This window comes from Engystomops pustulosus, chromosome 4, assembly GCF_040894005.1.
Source record: "Engystomops pustulosus chromosome 4, aEngPut4.maternal, whole genome shotgun sequence".
NCBI lineage: Eukaryota > Metazoa > Chordata > Amphibia > Anura > Leptodactylidae > Engystomops > Engystomops pustulosus.
In genome coordinates this window covers 219,946,037-219,969,088 of record NC_092414.1, presented here as the reverse complement: position 1 = coordinate 219,969,088, position 23,052 = coordinate 219,946,037, and the positions used below count along the sequence as shown (strand labels likewise).

Sequence of the window (23,052 nt, the reverse complement as noted above, 5' to 3'; positions counted from 1 at the left end):
GGAAGAACTCTGTGACGACGGTCAGATTTTTCTGTAAGTAGAACAGGAAAGTAAAACAAACTCATCTAGATATAAAACTGAAGGTCCAATAAGGTAAAGATGTTCCTCTATGGAGATGTGTGATTTGTGTAGCCCATCACTCTACTAATTTCAAGACCAGGTTACAATTGCGCTTATAAGACATCAACAAGCCCAGGACATGGGATCACATGTTTGTGATCAGGTGTTTCTTTTATACATGGACAGGAGAGTCAGTAGTTTTTAGATTCTTCTGTGAGTTTTTCGCTGTGACCTTTGGGAACCATCTCTTTGGTATTGCCACCAATCCAGGACGAGGCGCAAAGGTCAGTTATCTCCATTTACAGAAGGTTTATGTCATCGTGGATTGATGGATATTCGAAGAGATGATATATGTAAATACTGTAACTCTTGCCATGACTATAGCCATTCCCAGGTTAGCCCATGTCTGTAACATGTCAGCTGATTTACCCTTTGAGGGCCAGTTCACATTCTGTAATCTCTCTAGAACAGATGTGGCCATGTCTATTCTCAACTCCTTTACCAAAAGAGTTTGTCCGGAGTTAGATCGGGAGGATGTAATAAATATATTAATAAATTATTAGGTCAATCAGGCATGACAATGTAAAACATTTACATCTAACAAGTAAAAAAAAACTTTTCCCCAAATCAATCAACAAATCAGTAAACAAATGGCAAATTGACAAGTTTGAACAAAAGTTGTGCATCTGTTGTGGATTCTTAGATGCTAAATCCCAATATCACCCGAAATGAAAGCACAATGCAAAAAGGACACATAGAGATTCTATTTTTACAAAACAAAATGCAATAAAATACAAAAGAACAAATAAAATGATGCACATATATAAAAATAAAATTATATATATATGCCTTTGGAATGAAGATGACGATGACTGTACAAGTTGCTATAAGATAGCTGTACCCATTACCGACAGCAATGAAAAATACATTTTAGTACATTTTAGTAGTTCCTCATTTACTTAAATTGTTAACTTTTTGATAACTTCTTTAGACCCTAACTGCTGAAAGTATAATTGTATGGTTCTATCACTCATGAATTTGTATTCCCGAGCTCTCATTATTCAAATTTATATGTAGGTACAATAATTTTTGATAGGCGGCGGGAATGTGTTGTCAATATTTTTCTTATCTGCTTCAAAAAGAAATTCTGCTTAGTTTGTATAAAAACAGGCTGCCAAGTGCCCCTCAGTAAGACTTTACTTCTGCCAAGAAGGCAATTCTGTTTACTAGGCGGAAGACCTCTCTCTCCTCTCTGTTTCTTTACACAGCTCTGAGCAGTGAGTGTTTTTGCTCTCCCTGGCTGTAGTATGCTATGAGCATATTTTGAAACATCAAAATGAAAACAACATTGTTTAAGCAATACAGACCCTTAGAATATGATTATGCTGCTCAACAGGGAGAGGAGCCTTCAGTGATGGGAAGGTTCCTCAGATTTTTAGGGGTTATTTATTTCATCCACAGGACACATATACAATTAAATGCTACAGTACAGGAGACATAAGCTGTCAGCCCTTTTTTAGTATTTTATTGTCTTTCATTGTGCCACCTGACGTTCTCTAAGATGCATGTTAGAAATCATGAAAAAAAGAAAATAATCTAATTTGATGGAATTGATATTTTCCACATTATCTCAAAAAGGAATTTATAAATGTTAATGAATGACGTTTGTATAAATAAAAACTATAAAAATAAAAGCTACAAAAAGTGTAACTAACATTTTTATAATGCTAATAATCCACAATGACTTACATCAGATGTTTCCATTTCTCTCCCACAAAATTTCTCTTCTGATTCTTCTGTAATGATTCTTCCTTTCCCCTTCATTCAATGTAAATCAAAATAAAAAAAAAACTAATAAAACTACTCCTATACAGGTGCTGTCAATGGAAGAATCTTGTGTGAAGAGGTCGGGCAGAGGGGGATAATATAAGGACACATAGAGATTGTGCCATTACCTCGTGTGTCTCCTGTGGTCTGACCTACAGAGGAGCCAAATAATTGCCCGGAGATGGAAGGAAATCTCTACAGTAAACGGTAAAACTTTATTAATTGCGAAAGATTCTGCAATTACCTCGTGTGTCTCTTGTGTTCTAACAATCATTGCCAAGATTATTTCTTTAATAAAAAAGTAAAACTTTATTAAAGAAATGTAACTTCTGCATAGGGAAACAGTATAGAAAGCTCAAGCTATGGCCTTTGTCTTTGCCACTAAACACCGAGGGTCCAGTGCCTTGGGTAGCCCGCTGGGGGGGGGGGGGGGGAGGGGGGCTAGTGGCAAATGTTGATGCTGCCCAAACCCCTTAAGATTCTTATGGCCCCTATTCATGCCATAATTGCCTCCACCCACACACTTTAGAAAACTGTTGGCCAAACGCTTGATAGTATCCATACAGAACCCAGCTTTGTATATAGATACAGTTATGGCACAAGCCCACTGTATAGATACAGCAACATAATATCAACCTTGAATATCACTTTAACTTCAACACAAACAGAAAAAATGTCTGATCCTGGCACATAAATTATCTCGTGACACCTCCTATAAGGAGACTAACTGCAAATTGATGCAGGTGGTTAAGGTTCCCCCCATGTCTTTCATAAAACTTATCTTGTTGTATCCTCCATGTGTTGGAGATGTGGGACTGAGGTCAGGATGCTACTCCACATATTCTGGGACTATATGATTCTTTGGCGCTTTTGGAAGGTGGTTCAGGAGAAAGTCATCTTTCAATGATCTTGACTGACAGATAGTTGGAAGATGATCCACAATACCATCATGAAAATTTTTAGCAACTGTTAGCAGTCACTTATTCACCATCTGTTGAACACCACAAAGGCTTACATACCTGGGCAATGGCAATGAACTGACTATTACCCTATTTCATTGGTTGAATAGGATTAATGAAATTGACCTGATGGAAGAACTTCTGCACACAGGTCCAGATCGCACACATTGGTTCCAGGAGATGTGTTTCTACTGGACCTCAATTGTCTCCACTGAGCACTAAGCCTCACTTGAAGAAGGACACCCCGAATCCTACAGACAACTCTTGAATTGTTTTTATTTTTTGTCCTTTTTATTAGAACTTTACGTGTTCTTTACACTTTTATTTTTTGGAGGGTATAGTTAGAGATGGGCGAATTGATTCTAATGAATCGGAATTTCTTTTGAATTTCAGGTAAACTTCGGTTCTGCACAAATCCAAAGTTTTTGTGATTTGTGAGAACAATTTCTTTTGGCTGGTAAGTAGATGGTCGAAAGACAAGAATTTCAGTCTTAAAAATATAAAGCTGCAGGTAGAGAGAGGACATGATTAGAGATGGGCAAATCGATTCTAACGAATCGGCATTCATTCTGAATTTCAGGAAATTATACCAAATTAACCAATTTATCACAGTCACCGTGTGAGTGAGTCCGAGTAATCGGCTGTACCTACCACCTAAGGAGGAATATATCTTAAAGCAAGGTGGGTAAAATCTAACTTTTATTCAATTTACTCTAAAAACTTATTTTAATAACATATTCGAGATTTACATAAGTTGCCAGAAACAACAATGTGTTGCTAAACATCGACCTAGCATTCACGCATATAATAATTAACAGTACAACGTGATTCCTACCGAATGTGAGGTGTCCGTTTGTACTTATCAGGAGGATAGCAATGTGTAATATAGTCCAAAGACACTATCCTATATCACATGGAGACCCATCTGGACCTTGTGTGGTATCCAAACATATATACCGGAAGAGCTGGAGCTATAAAGTTTTGTTTGTGTCAAGCTTACCATTCAGTCATCAAACTTATTATGTGATAGACACCCGTCATATGAGCGCAATATGAATACAGTATTGATATATATACAAATATTAAACACTATATCAATATGGTATGTTCTTACCAACTGCCACTCCAAGCAAGGAAGATTAGAGAAAGAGTAAAGGGTAGTCTTACCAGTCCTGCAGATCTCAGGTCATCCGGTACTTCCCTTCATATGGAGACCCTAAGTCACCCTTAGCTCACCAATCTCCTATAAGCGCCCAGACTCCCGTCCTCACAAGGACGGTCCACAGCTGTCCCTGTTGGATACCTTGCCCTCTCTCATATGGTCTCCAGATAATAAAAAAATCTTTCAATCCCAACGCGTTTCCTCTGTAATAATGCAGATTCATCAGGGGACAAACAATCCAGTTGGACTAATCCTCTACTGAAGAGAAGAAAAAAGTGTGAAGCTCATTCTAAAAACAACAGAGCAGTGGCCCCATTGAATGTGCACCCCGGCATAATGAGTACCGGATGCGTGGCTGGCGTGTGCAGGACTTCTCTGCGCGTGTCCGGCTGTATATACAGCTCGTGGCGCGCTCAGTCTGCTTGTTTCCGCCTATCCACACGTGACCTGGTCATGTGATCGGTCACCTGATTGAGTGAGGCGGATCCCTGGGATCGTGACGCGAGGCCCGGAGTCGTAAGTACACGCCCCGCTTCTACCCCGCTGTCATCAGCCCCAGCGATAAAACCAAAACTATACAGAAACGTATAAGTTCTTACAAGTTACGCTCATTCAGTTAATGATAGTTCTGGTAGCAATTGTAAGTACATAGTATGATATTTCCGGCAGTAATATCGCCTCGGATAATTAAGCCACTATTGGAGGCGTATATATTAATAACTTATACGGGCAAAACAATACAGCAGCTAGACTAAGGCCATAAGGAAAAGGTTCGGTCAGGAATAAGGTGTTACTGAAATAAAAGATACCAATTCAAGCAAAGAGTGTCATTAGTAATTAGTTACAAGGTCAAATATCAAATGCATAATAGCCGTATCAGAACATTTTATGCAAGGTCAGTGGGGGACATCCTATGTATCTATAAATGCAGCAAAGCTCAATGTTTCGTTAAGCCCTGCTGGAGCTACAGTTCCCAGTCTGAAAATCCACCTCGTTTCCATCTGAAGGATCTTTTTGTCCCAATTTCCTCCTCTTACGTTGCGTGGTATATGGATAAACCCATGAAATCTTAGTACATTCATGTCACCCTGATGACAGTCACGGACATGTTTAGCAATGGAGGTATCTCTTGAATGTCTAATATCGGCAAGATGTTCCCCGATTCTCCTCCTCAACTCACGGAAAGTTTTCCCAATATATTCCAACCCACATTTACATATCACTCTATATATCACACCTTTCGTTTTACAGTTAATGAAGGTTTTGATAAAGATCCGTTCTCCAGTCACGTTTGCCTTGAAATCTTTGGTCACTAAAATAAAGGGACATACTGCACATCCACTACATCTGTGGGAACCCCTCGGTCTTGCCTCATCAAGCCACGTCACTCTATTTGTGCTAGAAAAATGGCTATGAACTAGCCTGTCTTTAAGGGAACGTCCTTTTCTATAGGTGATAGACGGTGATTCACCAATGGCATCTGAGATATCTGGGTCCATCCGAAGGGTATCCCAATGTTTGGAGATTATCTCCCTTATCTTCTCAGATCCGTTGCTGAATGTGGTAATAAATCTGGTAATACCATCGGAGTCATCTTTAGTGGTTGGAACTAACAGAGCTTCCCGGTCGCTCTTCAGAGCGTTTTGGAAGGCATTCCTCAGGATCCTATCAGGGTACCCTTTTTGAAGAAACCTTATTCTCAGGTCATCTGCTTGTTTTAGAAACGTGTTCATATCTGAGCAGTTTCTACGTAATCTGAGGTATTGTCCTCGTGGTATTCCTCTCTTGAGGGGTACAGGATGGCTACTTTCCCACCTCAAGAGAGAATTAGTAGCCGTCGCTTTTCTGAATACCTCAGTATGTACAGTGCCGTCATGACCTTTGGTAAGTAGTACGTCCAGAAATGGCAATTTGTCATGACTCAAGTCAAATGTAAATTTCAGACCAATGTCATTGGCATTGAGACTTTCTACAAACTCTATGAAGAGAGATTTGGGTCCCTTCCAGATCACCAGGACGTCGTCGATATATCTTAACCAAATTTCAACATATTGAAAAAACTGGTTCTCTTGTGCAAAGATGATGGTATCCTCCCACCAGCCCAGGAGCAAGTTGGCATAGGTTGGCGCACAAGGCCAACCCATAGCCGTGCCCCTGAGCTGGTGGTAGAATTTGCCATCAAATAGAAAATAATTATGCGTAAGACAGAACAACAAAGATCTTAGCACGAAGTCATCATGCTGTCTGAATTGCGTCCCTCTTGACCTAAGAAAGTAGGAGACTGCAGACAGCCCTTTATCGTGGGGAATTGAGGAATAGAGGGCTTCCACGTCAATTGACGCAAGAAGCCAATCCTCCTCTACCGAAACCCCATCAAGTCTTCTCAACAGATCTAGTGAATCTCGAGTGTAAGAATGAAGAGACTCCACATAGGGTCTCAATATTCTGTCTAAATAGATCCCTATATTTTGGGTGATATTATTGATCCCGGAGACAATTGGCCTCCCTTTCAGGGGATCAAGCCCTTTATGCACTTTTGGTAAACTATAAAACGTTGCCACCATTGGGGTGACAGGTTCCATAAAGTGAAATTCTTTTTGGTCAATAAGGCAGTGACTCAATGCATCATTGAGAATACACATCAATTCCTCTTTATATTTAACTGTCGGGTTGGTTCTCAACACCTCATACGCTGACTTGTCAGACAACAGATTGAGACACATCATCTTGTATTTTTCGGAGTCCATAATCACAATATTCCCGCCCTTGTCCGATGATTTTATTATTATACTTTTATCTCTTTCCAATTGTTCAAGGGCTTGTATTTCCAATTTGGTACAATTAAAGGGTACAAAGGGCATTTCCATATTTTTTAAGTCATTTGTCACATCCCTTAGAAAAACATCAATGGGGGAGACCTCTGTAAAGGGAGGGAATCTAGCACTTTTTCTATGTAAATCAGTGAATGGTCCCTTCCCCTCTATTTGGGGGCTAGACTCCTCCAGGCCATATAGCAGTCTGACATCTTGTAGGAGATCGCTGGGGATATCTAATTCCCTACACATTTTCTTATCTCTCCTTGTAAACTGTTTCCTCCACTTGAGTTTCCTCGTAAAGAGGTGTAAGTCTTTCACTGTCTCAAAAATATCTGCTTTACTGGAGGGGACAAAATTCAAACCCTTCACCAAAAGTTGTATTTCTGTTGTGGAGAGAGTCCTATCTGACAAATTTAGGACTTGGGAGTCACTGTCTGATTTGCAGGTGGTTTGCTCCTTGCTCTGGTCTGGTAAGGTTGGTCTAAAAAATCAGTCCTTGTTCCTCTCCCTCTTTGTGTGCCTCTTCCTTTGGGACAAAAAGATCCTTCAGATGGAAACGAGGTGGATTTTCAGACTGGGAACTGTAGCTCCAGCAGGGCTTAACGAAACATTGAGCTTTGCTGCATTTATAGATACATAGGATGTCCCCCACTGACCTTGCATAAAATGTTCTGATACGGCTATTATGCATTTGATATTTGACCTTGTAACTAATTACTAATGATACTCTTTGCTTGAATTGGTATCTTTTATTTCAGTAACACCTTATTCCTGACCGAACCTTTTCCTTATGGCCTTAGTCTAGCTGCTGTATTGTTTTGCCCGTATAAGTTATTAATATATACGCCTCCAATAGTGGCTTAATTATCCGAGGCGATATTACTGCCGGAAATATCATACTATGTACTTACAATTGCTACCAGAACTATCATTAACTGAATGAGCGTAACTTGTAAGAACTTATACGTTTCTGTATAGTTTTGGTTTTATCGCTGGGGCTGATGACAGCGGGGTAGAAGCGGGGCGTGTACTTACGACTCCGGGCCTCACGTCACGATCCCAGGGATCCGCCTCACTCAATCAGGTGACCGATCACATGACCAGGTCACGTGTGGATAGGCGGAAACAAGCAGACTGAGCGCGCCACGAGCTGTATATACAGCCGGACACGCGCAGAGAAGTCCTGCACACGCCAGCCACGCATCCGGTACTCATTATGCCGGGGTGCACATTCAATGGGGCCACTGCTCTGTTGTTTTTAGAATGAGCTTCACACTTTTTTCTTCTCTTCAGTAGAGGATTAGTCCAACTGGATTGTTTGTCCCCTGATGAATCTGCATTATTACAGAGGAAACGCGTTGGGATTGAAAGATTTTTTTATTATCTGGAGACCATATGAGAGAGGGCAAGGTATCCAACAGGGACAGCTGTGGACCGTCCTTGTGAGGACGGGAGTCTGGGCGCTTATAGGAGATTGGTGAGCTAAGGGTGACTTAGGGTCTCCATATGAAGGGAAGTACCGGATGACCTGAGATCTGCAGGACTGGTAAGACTACCCTTTACTCTTTCTCTAATCTTCCTTGCTTGGAGTGGCAGTTGGTAAGAACATACCATATTGATATAGTGTTTAATATTTGTATATATATCAATACTGTATTCATATTGCGCTCATATGACGGGTGTCTATCACATAATAAGTTTGATGACTGAATGGTAAGCTTGACACAAACAAAACTTTATAGCTCCAGCTCTTCCGGTATATATGTTTGGATACCACACAAGGTCCAGATGGGTCTCCATGTGATATAGGATAGTGTCTTTGGACTATATTACACATTGCTATCCTCCTGATAAGTACAAACGGACACCTCACATTCGGTAGGAATCACGTTGTACTGTTAATTATTATATGCGTGAATGCTAGGTCGATGTTTAGCAACACATTGTTGTTTCTGGCAACTTATGTAAATCTCGAATATGTTATTAAAATAAGTTTTTAGAGTAAATTGAATAAAAGTTAGATTTTACCCACCTTGCTTTAAGATGAATTTTAGGAAAACTTTGATTTGTCACGATTCTGAATTTTACGGTGATTCGTGGTAACAAAGTTTTAGTTTCCCCCCTTTATTAGCAAAATGGCCGTGAGCACAATGGGGCAGATTTACTTACCCGGTCCATTCGTGACCCAGTGGCGCGTTCTGTGTGGAGGATTCAAGTCTTCTGGCGATTCACTAAGGTAGTTCCCACTGAAGTTCAGCCAAGCTGGATGCAGGTAAGCTCGTGTCAAGTGACACTTTTTTCTTTTAAATACGGCGGTTTCTCTGAATCCGACGGGTTTTCCGATGGCCACGCCCCCCGATTTCCATTGCGTGATGTTTTGTTGATAAAGTAGATATCAAAATATCCATATCAAATCCACATAGTTGCTGTAGTGATTTTTTCTCAAAGTCCAGTGTGTCAGTTTTTAGGGTTATGTATAGCCCAAATTTCAAGTGTTTTTTGTTGATAAAGTAGATTTTAAGAAAACTGTGTCAAATCAACATTGTTGATTAACCAATATGTCAGACAGAAAGATAACAGGTGGAGCAGGCACGGGTCGCAGCCCAGTAAGGGAATGTCACAGCAGGGGTTATTCTGTGAGGCCAGAACTGCCGGTGTCATTTAGCGGCAGTGTGTTGATGAACAACCCAAAGGTTCTCGATTGGACAGAACTCTATCACCCCAGGTAGAGGATCCCCTGGACTACTGGGCAGCCAAACTTGATGTATGGCTGCAACTTGCGGAGTTTGCCGCAGAGAAGCTGTCATGCCTGGCCAGTAGGGTGGCATCAGAGTGGGTGTTGAATACAGGGGGGGGGGGGCATCGTTACCCCAAGGAGAACCCCCTTGTCCACCCGTAATGTGGAGAGACTGACCTTTGTCAAGATAAATCAGGCTTGGATCGGCCAGGATTTGGACACATTAATGCCTATTGCATCAGATTAGATCAGCCAAGAAGCCTACCCATAAGTTGAGAAATGACTCTTGATTCGAACTTCCTGCCTCAGCCTCTATTCTGATTTTGCCACCCGCCTGATGGCACACATCTACTGCCAGTTGCTCCATCTGCCTCCTATCATCTTTACCAGGGACTGGAATTGTCACCCACCTCCACACTCTGTCATTGTGCCACTTTCTGACCCCCTGCTGTTGCTGCCGGCATCTCCACACTCTATCATTGTGCCACACTGTGGCCTTCCTTATTGCTGCCATCTCCGAATTTGTGAATGTGCCAATCTCTGACCACCTGCAGCTGCTGCTACAGCCACATCCACAATCTTTCATTGTGCCACTCTGTGGTCTACCATATTTCTTCCACCTCCATACTCTGTCATTGTGCCACTGTGTGGCCTACAATGTTGCTACCATCTCCAAACTCTATCACTGTGCCACACACTGACCTCCTACTGCTGCTGCCGCCACCTCCACGCTGTCATTGTGCCACTCTGTGGCCTTCCATGTTTCTGCCACCTCCATAATTTGTCATTGTATCCACTCTGTGGCCTACCATGTTGGCACCACCTCCAGAATTTGTCATTGTGCCACTCTTTGACTTCCTGCTGCTGCTGCCACCTCCATACTACGTCATTTTGCCACTCTTTGCCCTACCATGTTGCTGCCACCTCCATACTCTGTAATTGTCCCACTCTATGGACTACCATGCTGCCGCCATCTCCAGAATTTGTAATTGACCTCCTTCTGCTGCTGCCACCTCCACACTCTGTCGTTGTGCCACTCTGCGGCCTACCATGTTGCTGCCTCCTCCAGAATTTTTCATTGTGCCAAAATCTGACCTCCTGCTGCTGCAACCACCTCCAACTATGTCATTGTGCCACACTGTGGCCTACCATGTTGCTGACACCTCCATAATTTTTCATTGTGCCACTCTGTGGCCTACTCATGCTGGTTCCAACTGACCGCTGTTTCCTTGAAATACCATGTGATTTCCATGCTGTTTTTCACCCTCCACCACTCTATGACGTTGCCACTATGTTTGGTTTTCTTTTTCAGTTCATCTGTCAGAAGGAATGAAAAGCTTCAGGATTTATAAACAAAAGCAGGAGTTGATACAGAACATAGAGGACATGAAAATATCCCATTTATTGGTCATCTCTGTTTTGGATCAACTCCTGTTTGTTTTTGGCTTTAGCGATACTGATGGATTATTGAACGATTGAAAGCTGACACTGACGGATAAAAATAAGGGCAAAATGATTAGTGACGTCAATGCAAAATTACTGCCTACACTCTCTGCACTCTTTTGGGGGGTTTATGCATGTATCCGCATGTAACAGAACAGGTTCTGTCGTAATCTATGGAATCATCTGATGTCAGTGTAAAAAGAGTGCACTCTGTGATGTTATAGTGGGATCTTGGCCCTCAGCTTGGTCCTTTCGAGCTGGCACAGACGTTACCTTGTCAGGCTGCGTTCCTGCTTTGCTTATTTGGTGTAGTTGGCCTCTGTAAGTGCCCATGGAATTGAAGAGTGAAGCGATTCTAAAAGTGTCGGCTGTCATGTGCATGTCATACTAAAACACAGCATTGTTTGAAGACAAAACCATGCTCCCTGTGCATATTTAAGCATGGCGCAACATTCTACAACATCCTACAGGCTCTCTGCAGCCAGGAAATGCCTGTTTTTTAATGTGTTTCGTCATGATTCCATTCTGGTCGAATCAAATTTTGTCGGAAAATTTGACAAACTCTACAAATTTAATTTTTGAAAACTTCACCCATCTCTACCCACATCCCCTACCTTCATGGCGTCCCTGAAAATATTGTCTCTTACTGGTGGGTGCATTTTATCTCTAGGTTTTGGTGAGATTTTTGGGGGCAATTAGGGATCTTTTTGTCCTTCTCATCTGCATCCCATCCAGAGACTAATGGGCAGAAAGAGAGTATCAGTCAAGCACTGGACCATTTATTAAAGTGAAACTGTCATCAGGAAGGTCATATTTACATCATGACTAGGTCCAATAGCCTCTGGCATGTTTATATAAACATAGCTTTGTCAAGCATCCAAATAATTCCACTGCTTTTGAATAGTTTCTTTAACATTATCTGACTCTTTCCAGCTCTTGGAGGCTGTCTCCATGTGAAAATAACCTTGCTGATGATAGGTTCCTTTTAACCCCTTACCAACAATTGTCGTAATAGAACGTCAAATGCCAGGTGCGGGTGCATAGAATGGGCTCATGGGCTGAGCCCTCTCCATAGCCGGTAAGTCTTTGCTGCATAATGCAGAAAAGGCTTACCATAACACCGGTGGAAGGTGCTGATCGTTGCTGGCAAAACTGCCGGCACCTTCCGAAGACCCGAGGCTGTCTCGTTTTAACCCTTTCATTACAATGTGCTATCAGAACTTTCTAATGAATGAGGAGGAAAATCCCCATATAATGCCATACTGCAGTATGGCAGTATATGGTAGGATCAATCAGACAACCTAGGGTTAAAATACCCTAGGGAATGTGTGGAAAATAGTAAAGATAAAAAAAGTAAAAAAAAAAATTATAATAAAAAAACATAATAATTCATATCACCCCCCTTTCCCTAGAACTGATATAAAAATAAACTGTAGAAATCATACACCCATTAGGTATGGCCACGTCCGAAAATGCCCAATCTATCAAAATATGCTAACATTTTTTCACTGTGTTCAACCCTGCATTGGAAAATAGCGCCCAAAGTCGAAAATGGCACTTTTTTGCCATTTTGAAAAACATATATAATTCAATAAAAAGTGCAGGTCACGCAGTCCTACAAATAGTAGCCTTGGAAACGTCATCATAAGATGCAAAAAATGACACCACCCACAGCTTCGTACACCGAAGTATGAAAAGGAATATAGCAAAATAAAAATAAAAAAAATTGTGTACAGGAGGTTTACATTTTTTTAAATTTAAGAAAACATTATAAAACTTGTACAAGTTTGGTATCCTCATGATTGTACCGACCCAATGGATAAACTAGACATGTCATTTGGGGCATAGAGTAAAATTTGTAAAATCTGAGCCCACTAGAATACGTCACAAATGCGGTTTTTCACCAATTTCACTGCATTTGGAATTTTTTTCCCGCTTCCCAGTACACAGCATGGAATATTAAATACCATTACTATGAAGTGTAATTTGTTACACAGAAAACTAGCCCTCACACAGCGCAGTACATGGGAAAATAAAAAAGTTATGGATTTTTGAAGGTGGGGAGTGAAAAATGATAACGAAAAAGGGCTGCGGCGGGAGGGGGTTAAGTTGTTTTGTCTTGGATTTTTCGAGAGAAATGGAAATTATTTTTTTCCCTCCTAGAATTTGCTAAAAATTTTACTTTGTTGCCATGTACAAATAGTTGGGTACATCTCAGAGTTAAGGGTCCCCATGATGTTGCAAGGTTGGAACTGCTAAAAGATAAATAACTTCTGAGAATTTATAAAATATATGTGTTTTTTTTCTTCTTGATGTGATTTTTTGACCCCTTCAATGATGCCATGAATTGTTATTCAGAACTAATTGGTTTAATTTTAATGTTTCCTCTTTTAGAAGAACAACAAAGACTCAATTAGTAACATGGAGACGTCTCCCGGGAGATATCCCACCTGCCGTCTGGTTTTCATGTTGTACATAAATATCCACCGGTGGAGCTCATGTTCTTGTGTCTAGAGGCGGTGGCGCTGAGGATGCCCCTGTCTTATATTATCATCAATCGCCTCTGGGACTCCGAGAACAGAACTGAGGGAAACACCAGGAAAATAAATCATGAAAATGATTGATGAGGCTAAAGAAGTGTCCAATGTAAGTGCAAGGATCTGGACAGGGCACGGCGTTAAATCGTTAAGCTTCCACCAATCCCTGCCCATAGCTTCGTTCTAATCTACGGCAAAGAGTCATGTTTTTATATGTTGTTTCAGTGTTATTTTATCATACAGTTGAGTCTGTGTGGTGTTTATACTACTTAAGGCTTTATTTAGTTAACTGATGGGAGAAATTGGCTGGCTATACACTGGGGGATATGGGCTGGCAGGCTATATATTGGTGGGCAAGAGCTGGCTATATCCTATGGGCCAGGGTCCGGCAGGCTATATAATGGCTATATAATGGGGAGGCTGTGACCAATGCATTTCCCACCCTCGGTTTATATTCGAGTCAATAGGTTTTCCCATGTTTTTGTGGTAAAATTGTACTTGGGTCGTCTTATACTTGAGTATATACAGTATTTACACTTACAATTACTCTTCACATGCCTTGATAAAGGCAGCAATCCAGCTATAAAATATTTTCTGGAAAATGTAATTCACTCCAGCACCGAGAAAATCTTCAGTTCCGATTCTTTATTGTTTCCAAAGTCAAATATTAAAACAATGATCTAAACCCCACCCATCAATGCCCCACAAAATCCTTCTGAAATATGCTATGAGACATCATTTTAGGGGTCAGAAGAGTAAAGTTTAGTAGGTAGCATTTTTATATCTGATACGTTTGGGTCATGGGTTGGTAACAAGCCTAATAAAGCCTAATTAGAGATGAGTGGTTCACTTTAGGTTCATCATCCTCTGTTCATCAGCTCTGCCTAGCCAGGACACATTGCTACAGAGCAGCCAATCAGGTAGCTTTACACCCCGAGCAATTAGGCAGAACTGCGATTGGCCAAGTGGACACCAATGCTTCAAATCCACCACCTCTGCCTTTGCTCATCAAGGTCTTAGGAAAGTTCTTGTAGTTAAGGATATTGTGGAAGTCCCAAGGCTCTTTTTCTGAGGCCAACTTTGACTTTTGATCTTGGACCATTTTACCTTTTGCCCATTTCTTAAATCTTGACTCTTTTCTTCCAAAGCTGTCTGGTTGGCCAAAAACCTTGTGGGCAAAAGCTCTTGTCTTGTTCCCTGTCCTTACCTGTGCCTGTTTATCTCTGAACCCACTTGGCTATTCGGAGACAACAAGCTGTGACCAATACCAACCAAACCCATGGCTTGGTTGGTATCAGACGAGAGGTGACCTACAGGAAAGTCTTGGATCCTATAGAAGGTTAAAGGGCAAAAACATTGCAGGAAATGTTACATTTATGAATTATAGAATAAAAATAAACAACATTCCTCTTTTGATTACTTTTTATACAGGAGAACAACCTGACTGTGCGCACAACCTTTTTCCTCCTGGCATTTCAATGTAATCATCACATACGATTTTTCCTGTTCTGTTTGCTATTGATCATTTATTGTGGGACAATATGTGGGAACCTCCTGATCATCGCCCTGGTGTCCTCCAGCAGGAACCTGCACACCCCCATGTACTTATTCATCTCGCAACTGTCCTTCAGTGACATCTTGTTGACCACCAATATCGTCCCTAACCTGCTGTGGATCCTACTCAATAACGGGGGTACCATCACTTTTATTGGTTGTATGACTCAATTTTATTTCTTTAGCACCTCAGTGGCATCTGAATGTTTCCTCCTCACGGTGATGTCTTACGACAGATATGTGGCCATCTGTAACCCTCTCAGGTATTCTTCTATCATGACTAGTGACTATTGTGTGAAGTTGTCCATCACCTGCTGGTTGGTTGGTTTTTCCATAATATTGATCAACGTTTTTACAGTGTCCAAGTTAAATTTTTGCGGACCACATGTAATGGACCATTTGTTCTGTGATCTTCTTCCTTTACTGGAACTTTCCTGTTCCAATAATTTTATTGCTAAATTAGAAGTCATGTTACTAAGTATTCCCTCAGTTATCATGCCTATGATGATAATTATTCCATCGTATGCCAAAATTGTATTCACTATATTAAAGATCCCAACTAACATCAGTAGACAGAAAGCCTTCTCCACCTGTAGCTCCCACCTCACTGTGGTCTCCATTTTCTACTGGACTTTATTCAGTGTTTATGTGTTTCCAACAAAAGGCCAAACTCTAACTATGAGTAAGATCCTGTCCCTGCTCTATACTGTGTTTACTCCCTTCATCAACCCCATTATATACAGTCTGAGAAATAAAGACATCTGGAAAGCTGTACAGGAGACATTGCTTATACATATACTTTGTCACAACCTATAAAATACTGAAAAGTATTAAAAATATACACTCACCGGCCACTTTATTAGGTACACCTGTCCAACTGCTCGTTAACACTTAATTTCTAATCAGCCAATCACATGGCGGCAACTCAGTGCATTTAGGCATGTAGACATGGTCAAGATAATCTCCTGCAGTCCAAACCGAGCATCAGTATGGGGAAGAAAGGTGATTTGAGGCCTTTGAACGTGGCATGGTTGTTGGTGCCAGAAGGGCTGGTCTGAGTATTTCAGAAACTGCTGATCTACTGGGATTTTCACGCACAACCATCTCTAGGGTTTACAGAGAATGGTCCGAAAAAGAAAAAACATCCAGTGAGCGGCAGTTCTGTGGGCGGAAATGCTTTGTTGATGCCAGAGGTCAGAGGAGAATGGGCAGACTGGTTCGAGCTGATAGAAAGGCAACAGTGACTCAAATCACCACCCGTTACAACCAAGGTAGGCAGAAGAGCATCTCTGAATGCACAGTACATCGAACTTTGAGGCAGATGGGCTACAGCAGCAGAAGACCACACCGGGTGCCACTCCTTTCAGCTAAGAACAGGAAACTGAGGCTTCAATTTGCACAAGCTCATCGAAATTGGACAGTAGAAGATTGCCTGGTCTGATGAGTCTCGATTTCTGCTGCGACATTCGGATGGTAGGGTCAGAATTTGGCGTCAACAACATGAAAGCATGGATCCATCCTGCCTTGTATCAACGGTTCAGGCTGGTGGTGGTGGTGTCATGGTGTGGGGAATATTTTTTTGGCACTCTTTTTGGCCCCTTGGTACCAATTGAGCATTGTTGCAACGCCACAGCCTACCTGAGTATTGTTGCTGACCATGTCCATCCCTTTATGACCACAATGTACCCTGTAACATCTGATGGCTACTTTCAGCAGGATAATGCGCCATGTCATAAAGCTGGAATCATCTCAGACTGGTTTCTTGAACATGACAATGAGTTCACTGTACTCAAATGGCCTCCACAGTCACCAGATCTCAATCCAATAGAGCATCTTTGGGATGTGGTGGAATGGGAGATTCGCATCATGGATGTGCAGCCGGCAAATCTGCGGCAACTGTGTGATGCCATCATGTCAATATGGACCAAAATCTCTGAGGAATGCTTCCAGCACCTTGTTGAATCTATGCCACGAAGAATTGAGGCAGTTCTGAAGGCAAAAGGGGGTCCAACCCGTTACTCGCATGGTGTACCTAATAAAGTGGCCGGTGAGTGTATGTAAAGGACTATTTTGAAAAGAGGGGACTCTTGAGTGACTAGAAAACAGAAGATTCCTCTCCCTACTTTAGGTTCCTCCATGGATTCCCAGGATGGTTGACACATAGAACAATAATGACTGCACACCGTTGGGGGGGGGGGGGTTTGCTCGATGTGGGATTCTCAGTCCGTCTTAATCCATATAGAGAACGGCTGACTCCCAGGTTGTCAGCTGAAAGGACTTCGTGGTGCAGCTTTCTTGCGTGGGAGAAGTAATAATTAGAGATGAGCGAGCACTAAAATGCTCGGGTGCTCGTTACTCGAGCCGAACATTTCCCGAGCATTTTTCAGTAAAATGATAAACTTAACGAGCACAGTGAAAGAACACAGTGCAGAACAGATTGCAGATGTTCGGGAACATCTGCGATCTGTTCCGGAGACACGCGTGCAGAACGGTGTTCTCCGCAATAGTATTTGAAGAACAATATGTGTGAAGAACACATTACAGATGTTTGGCAACATCTGCAAGTTGTTCTTCACACATATTGTTCTTCAAATACTATTGCGGAGAACACCGTTCTGCACGCGTGTCTCCGGAACAGATTGCAGATGTTCCCGAACATCTGCAATCTGTTCTGCACTGTGTTCTTTCACTGTTTTCTTCAATTAAACAATTAAATTAAATGTTTTAATTGTATCTTTTTACTGTTCTTCACTTTTTTTTTTAAATTAAATGCTCATTATCGAGCAGGGCAAATACTCGTCCGAGCAACGAGCCGGTCCAAGTATGCTAATACTCGACCGAGCATCAAGCTCGGACGAGTATACTCGCTCATCACTAGTAATAATTTGTATGTCAATTGAAAAAAACTGTGTAGCAAACTCTATGGGGCACATTTACTAAGGGTCCAAATAGCCCATTTTCATCAGGTTTCCCGACTTTTTATCGTTTTGCCCGGAATTGCCCCGGGTTTTTGGCGCACACGATCAGATTCTGGAGCATCGGCTCCGGCTTGCATGTGACAAATCTGGGGACGTTGACGTCGGACAACCTGACTGATTTGGACAAACCGCGGAATTTAAAAACGAAATAGTGTCGCAAGATCAGCACTCACATGCACCGGGAAGAAGAAGGTGAACTCCGGCGGACCTCAGCGGGAGAAGCGGCACATGCAGGAAATTGGACGCATGACCTTAGTGCATCGGGGCAGACCCGAAGCCTCGTTGGACAACGGACAGCGGTGATCACGACGGGATAGGTAAGTAAATGTGCCCCATTGTGTAAGAAATGAGCTGTGTGAAAGCTACGTCTGAGTTTTTTTAAGGCAGCACAGTGGCTCAGTGATGCAGCACTTGGGTCATGGATTCAAGTCCCATCCAGGTCACCATCTGCAATGAGTTTGTATGTTCTCTCTGTGTTTACATGGGATCACTCTGGGTCCTCTTGTTTCCTCCCACACTCCAAAATATACTGGTAGGTTGATTCGATTGTGAGCCCCATTGGGGACAGGTACTGATTTGGAAACCTCTGTGCAGCGCTATGAAATATGTCTGCTATTTATAAATAAAGGAATTACTATTAATTATTACTATTAGTCATTGTTCATAATAAATTGTATATATTGAAGAATAACATCATAAAGCAGCCTGTATACCGTTTTGGTCACTCTCTGACCATTGACAACCTATACCCAGATAGGAAAACAAATAATATAGAATAAGTATGTGTTAGGTAGAGAGATGATCATGGCATATAGGCGGCCCAGGATTTGCTGCGGACATCACAAGATGATGGGGGTTGGTTTGGAATATCAATGGAGCTATTGGAGCCCCTGATCCAGGTCCTGTGATTCTTCCAGTTTAGGTGGACCCTTAAAGGAGGCTGCAATGGTAATCAAAATTTCCCCTCCTCAGGATGCCAATATCATTGAAAGCCATGGCAGTGCAGTTACCAATCTCATACTTTTTATTCCATGCTCAACTTCTACAGTTATATCATTCATCCCTCATCCCCCCACCCAATTTACTCTAAATATTTGGCCCATGTATCTCACTACATCTTTAGGCTGACACCAGACAGAGAATATGCTTTGAATATTAGATAGAGATGCAGTAGGAATATCCGAATCATCCATGCAGGGTGCCCCATTCTTCAGTGATTTACCCTTTATCATGACTATTTACATATATGCCATTGTATCTATTGCTTCCCCGCTGAAGTCTGCCGGATTTCACCTTCTTCTTCCCAGTGCATGTAAGTGTTGATCTTGCAACACAATTTGCTTTTTAAATCCGGTTTGTCCAAATCAGTCGGGTTGTCCAACGTCCACGCCCCCCGATTTGTGTTGCATGCAAGCCGGTGCCGATGTGCCACAATCCAATCACGTGCGCCTAAAACCTGGGGCAATTCAGAGCAAAACGGAAAAAAAACCTGAAACCCATACGAAAATGCGTGCGATGGACCCTTAGTAAATGTGCCCCACTGTGTGTAATTTGATAATTTTATAAACGGAATCATTTTCCTTAAGGTGAAGGCCATTCTTGACTAACACAACCATTCATGATACATTGATTTTGTTACTTTTATAAGCAACAGGCTATCTGCCTACAGGAGAAGAGGTTCTACCATCACCATAGACAGGGGGCATCTTCTACGCTTAAAAGATAGTCAGTTCTACCTTCCACAGAGACAGGGGCATCCTATACACCTAGAGAAGAGTCGGTTCTACCATCACCATAGACCAGGGGCATCCTCTACACCTAGGGGAGAGGAGGTTCTACCATCACCATAGACGGGGGGCATCCTCTACACCTAGAAGAGAGGAGGTTCTATCATCACCATAGACACCGGGCATCATCTACACCTAGAGAAGAGGAGGTTCTATCATCACCATGGACAGGGGGCATCTTCAATGCTTAAAAGAGAGTCAGTTCTACCATCACCATAGACAGGTGGCATCCTTTACACCTGGAGAAGAGGCAGTTCTTCTATCATCAGAGACAGGGGGAATCCTGTACACCTAGAGGAGAGGAGGTTCTACAATCACAATAGACAGTAGACATCCTCTACACTTACAAGAGAGCAGGTTCTACCATCACCATAGACAGTGTGGCATCTATACCTAGAGGAGAGGAGGTTCTACCATCACCATAGACAGGGGGCATCTTCTACGCTTAAAAGAGAGTCAGTTATACCCTTCCACATAGACAGGGGGCATCCTTTACACCTGGAGAAGCGGCGGTTCTACCATCACCATAGACAGGGGGAATCCTCTACACCTAGAGGAGAGGAGGTTTTACCATCACCATAGATAGGGGGCATCCTCTACACTTAGAGGAGAGGAGGTTCTACCATTGCCACATAGAGGGAGCATCCTCTACACCTAGAGATGAGACAGTTCTACCATCACCATAGACAGGGGGCATCCTCTACACCTAGAGGAGAGGAGGTCCTACCATCACCATAGACAGGGGGCATCCTCTACACCTAGAGGAGAGAAGGCTCTACCACCACAATAGACAGGGGCTTCCTCTACACCTAGAGGAGAGGAGGTTCTACCATCACTATAGTCAGAGGGCATCCTTTACACCTAGAGGAGAGGAGGTTCTACCATCACCATAGTCAGAGGGCATCCTTTACACCTAGAGGAGAGGGGATTCTACTATCACCATAGAAAGGGGACATCCTCTACACCTAGAGGAGAGGTGGTTCTACCATCACCATAGACAGGGGACATCCTCTACACCTAGAGAACAGGAGGTTCTACCATCACGATAGACAGGGGGCATCCTCTACACCTAGAGGAAAGGAGGTTCTACCATCACCGTAGACAGAGGGCATCCTTTACACCTAGAGGAGAGGAGGTTCTACCATCACCATAGACAGGGGGAATCCTCTACAACTAGAGGAGAGGAGGTTCTACCATCACCATAGACAGGGGCATCCTCTACACCTAGAGGAGAGGCGATTCTGCCATCACCATAGACAGGGGCATCCTCTACACCTAGAGGAGAGGAGGTTCTATCATCACCATAGACAGGAGGCATCCTCTACACTTACAGGAAAGGAGGTTCTACCATCACCTTACAAAGGGGGTATCATCTACAGCTAGAGGAGAGGCAGCTCTATCATTAGCATAGACAGGGGGCATCCTCTACACTTAGAGGAGAGGAGGTTTTACCATCACCATAGATAGGGGGCATCCTCTACACTTAGAGGAGAGGAGGTTCTACCATTGCCACATAGAGGGGGCATCCTCTACACCTAGAGATGAGACAGTTCTACCATCACCATAGACAGGGGGCATCCTCTACACCTAGAGGAGATGAGGTCCTACCATCACCATAGACAGGGGGCATCCTCTACACCTAGAGGAGAGAAGGCTCTACCATCACCATAGACAGGGGCTTCCTCTACACCTAGAGGAGAGGAGGTTCTACCATCAACATAGTCAGAGGGCATCCTTTACACCTAGAGGAGAGTGGATTCTACTATCACCATAGACAGGGGACATCCTCTACACCTAGAGGAGAGGTGGTTCTACCATCACCATAGACAGGGGACATCCTCTACACCTAGATGACAGGAGGTTCTACCATCACGATAGACAGGGGGCATCCTCTACACCTAGAGGAGAGGAGGTTCTACCATCACCGTAGACAGAGGGCATCCTTTACACCTAGAGGAGAGGAGGTTCTACCATCGCCATAGACAGGGGGCATCCTCTACACTTACCGGAGCAGAGGTTCTACCATTACCTCACACAGGGGTTGTCATCTACAGCTAGAGGAGAGGCAGCTCTACCATCTCCATAGACAGGGTGCATCCTCTACACCTAGAGGAGAGGAGCTTCTACCATCACCATAGACAGGGGGCATCCTCTACACCTAGAGGAGAGGAGGTTCTACCATCACCATAGACAGGGGGCATCCTCTACACCTAGAGGAGAGGAGGTTCTACCATCGCCATAGACAGGGGGCATCCTCTACACTTACAGGAGCGGAGGTTCTATCTTGCGCCGCATTTTGGCACACGCAATCGGATTTTGGCACATCGGCGCCGGCTTGCACACGACACAAATCGGGGGGCGGGCCGTCGGACAACCCAATGGAAGCAACGGATGCAGGAACTTGGGTACACAAGCTACGTGAATAGCGCCGGACTTCATCTTCGTCGGACCATCCGAATCGGGGATCACAACAGGATCAGGTAAGTAAATTTGCCCCACTGTGTCTTTTTCTCTGGATCCTTCTCTTCTCATCTTCCCCTCAGTGTCGTGGGTTCCTCAGCATTCAGTCCTAGGTTCTTCTTTCTTTTCCTTTATGCTTCTCCGTTGACAAACGATGAGCAGATTTGTTTTTTTGAGTATCATCTTTATGCTGATGATACAAAACTATACATGCTGCAACATTTAATATAATCCCTGCCTTACTAGAGAATTGTGTTATCATGTCCTTTCTCTAGCGGCAGCTTTATCTTTTTAAGACTGAAATTCTTATTTTTCGACCATCTACTTACCAGCCAAACCCTGACATATTAAATTTCCATCAGGGGTATCACCACAAGGCCTCATGCACCCAATCTTGTATTTATGATTGTGTGCTAGACGTTTATTTTTCTGTTTCTTTGCATAAAGAGACTTCTTGCATCATTCATCACTAAGAGGTATAGAGTGATGTCCTCAACACTCTGTAAATACAGGGATATCCAGCCAGCCACATCATCCATGAATGATGGACTGACCATAGCTTTGTGGTTTAGCCCTTGCTCAGATTGCTAAACCACTATACAAACACAATCAACCCCTGTGTCACACCTGTTTCCTTTGTATGTGTAACTTTGCATATTGGCAGTGTCATAGCCCATGAGATTTTTTTGGGAAATATGTGCCCTATGATGCTGTGAAAAATTACAATATACA

The 23,052-nt window shown here is 42.8% G+C and overlaps 1 protein-coding gene across 1 annotated transcript; it reads left to right on the top strand.

The window, feature by feature from the left end:
• The first annotated feature begins 13,620 nt into the window (after window positions 1-13,620).
• LOC140128658 (olfactory receptor 6N1-like) lies at window positions 13,621-15,911 on the top strand. Its single transcript, XM_072150356.1, has 2 exons — window positions 13,621-13,650; window positions 14,973-15,911. The coding sequence occupies exons 1-2, from the start codon at window positions 13,621-13,623 to the stop codon at window positions 15,909-15,911; spliced, it is 969 nt and encodes a 322-aa protein (XP_072006457.1).
• Window positions 15,912-23,052: the final 7,141 nt, after the last annotated feature.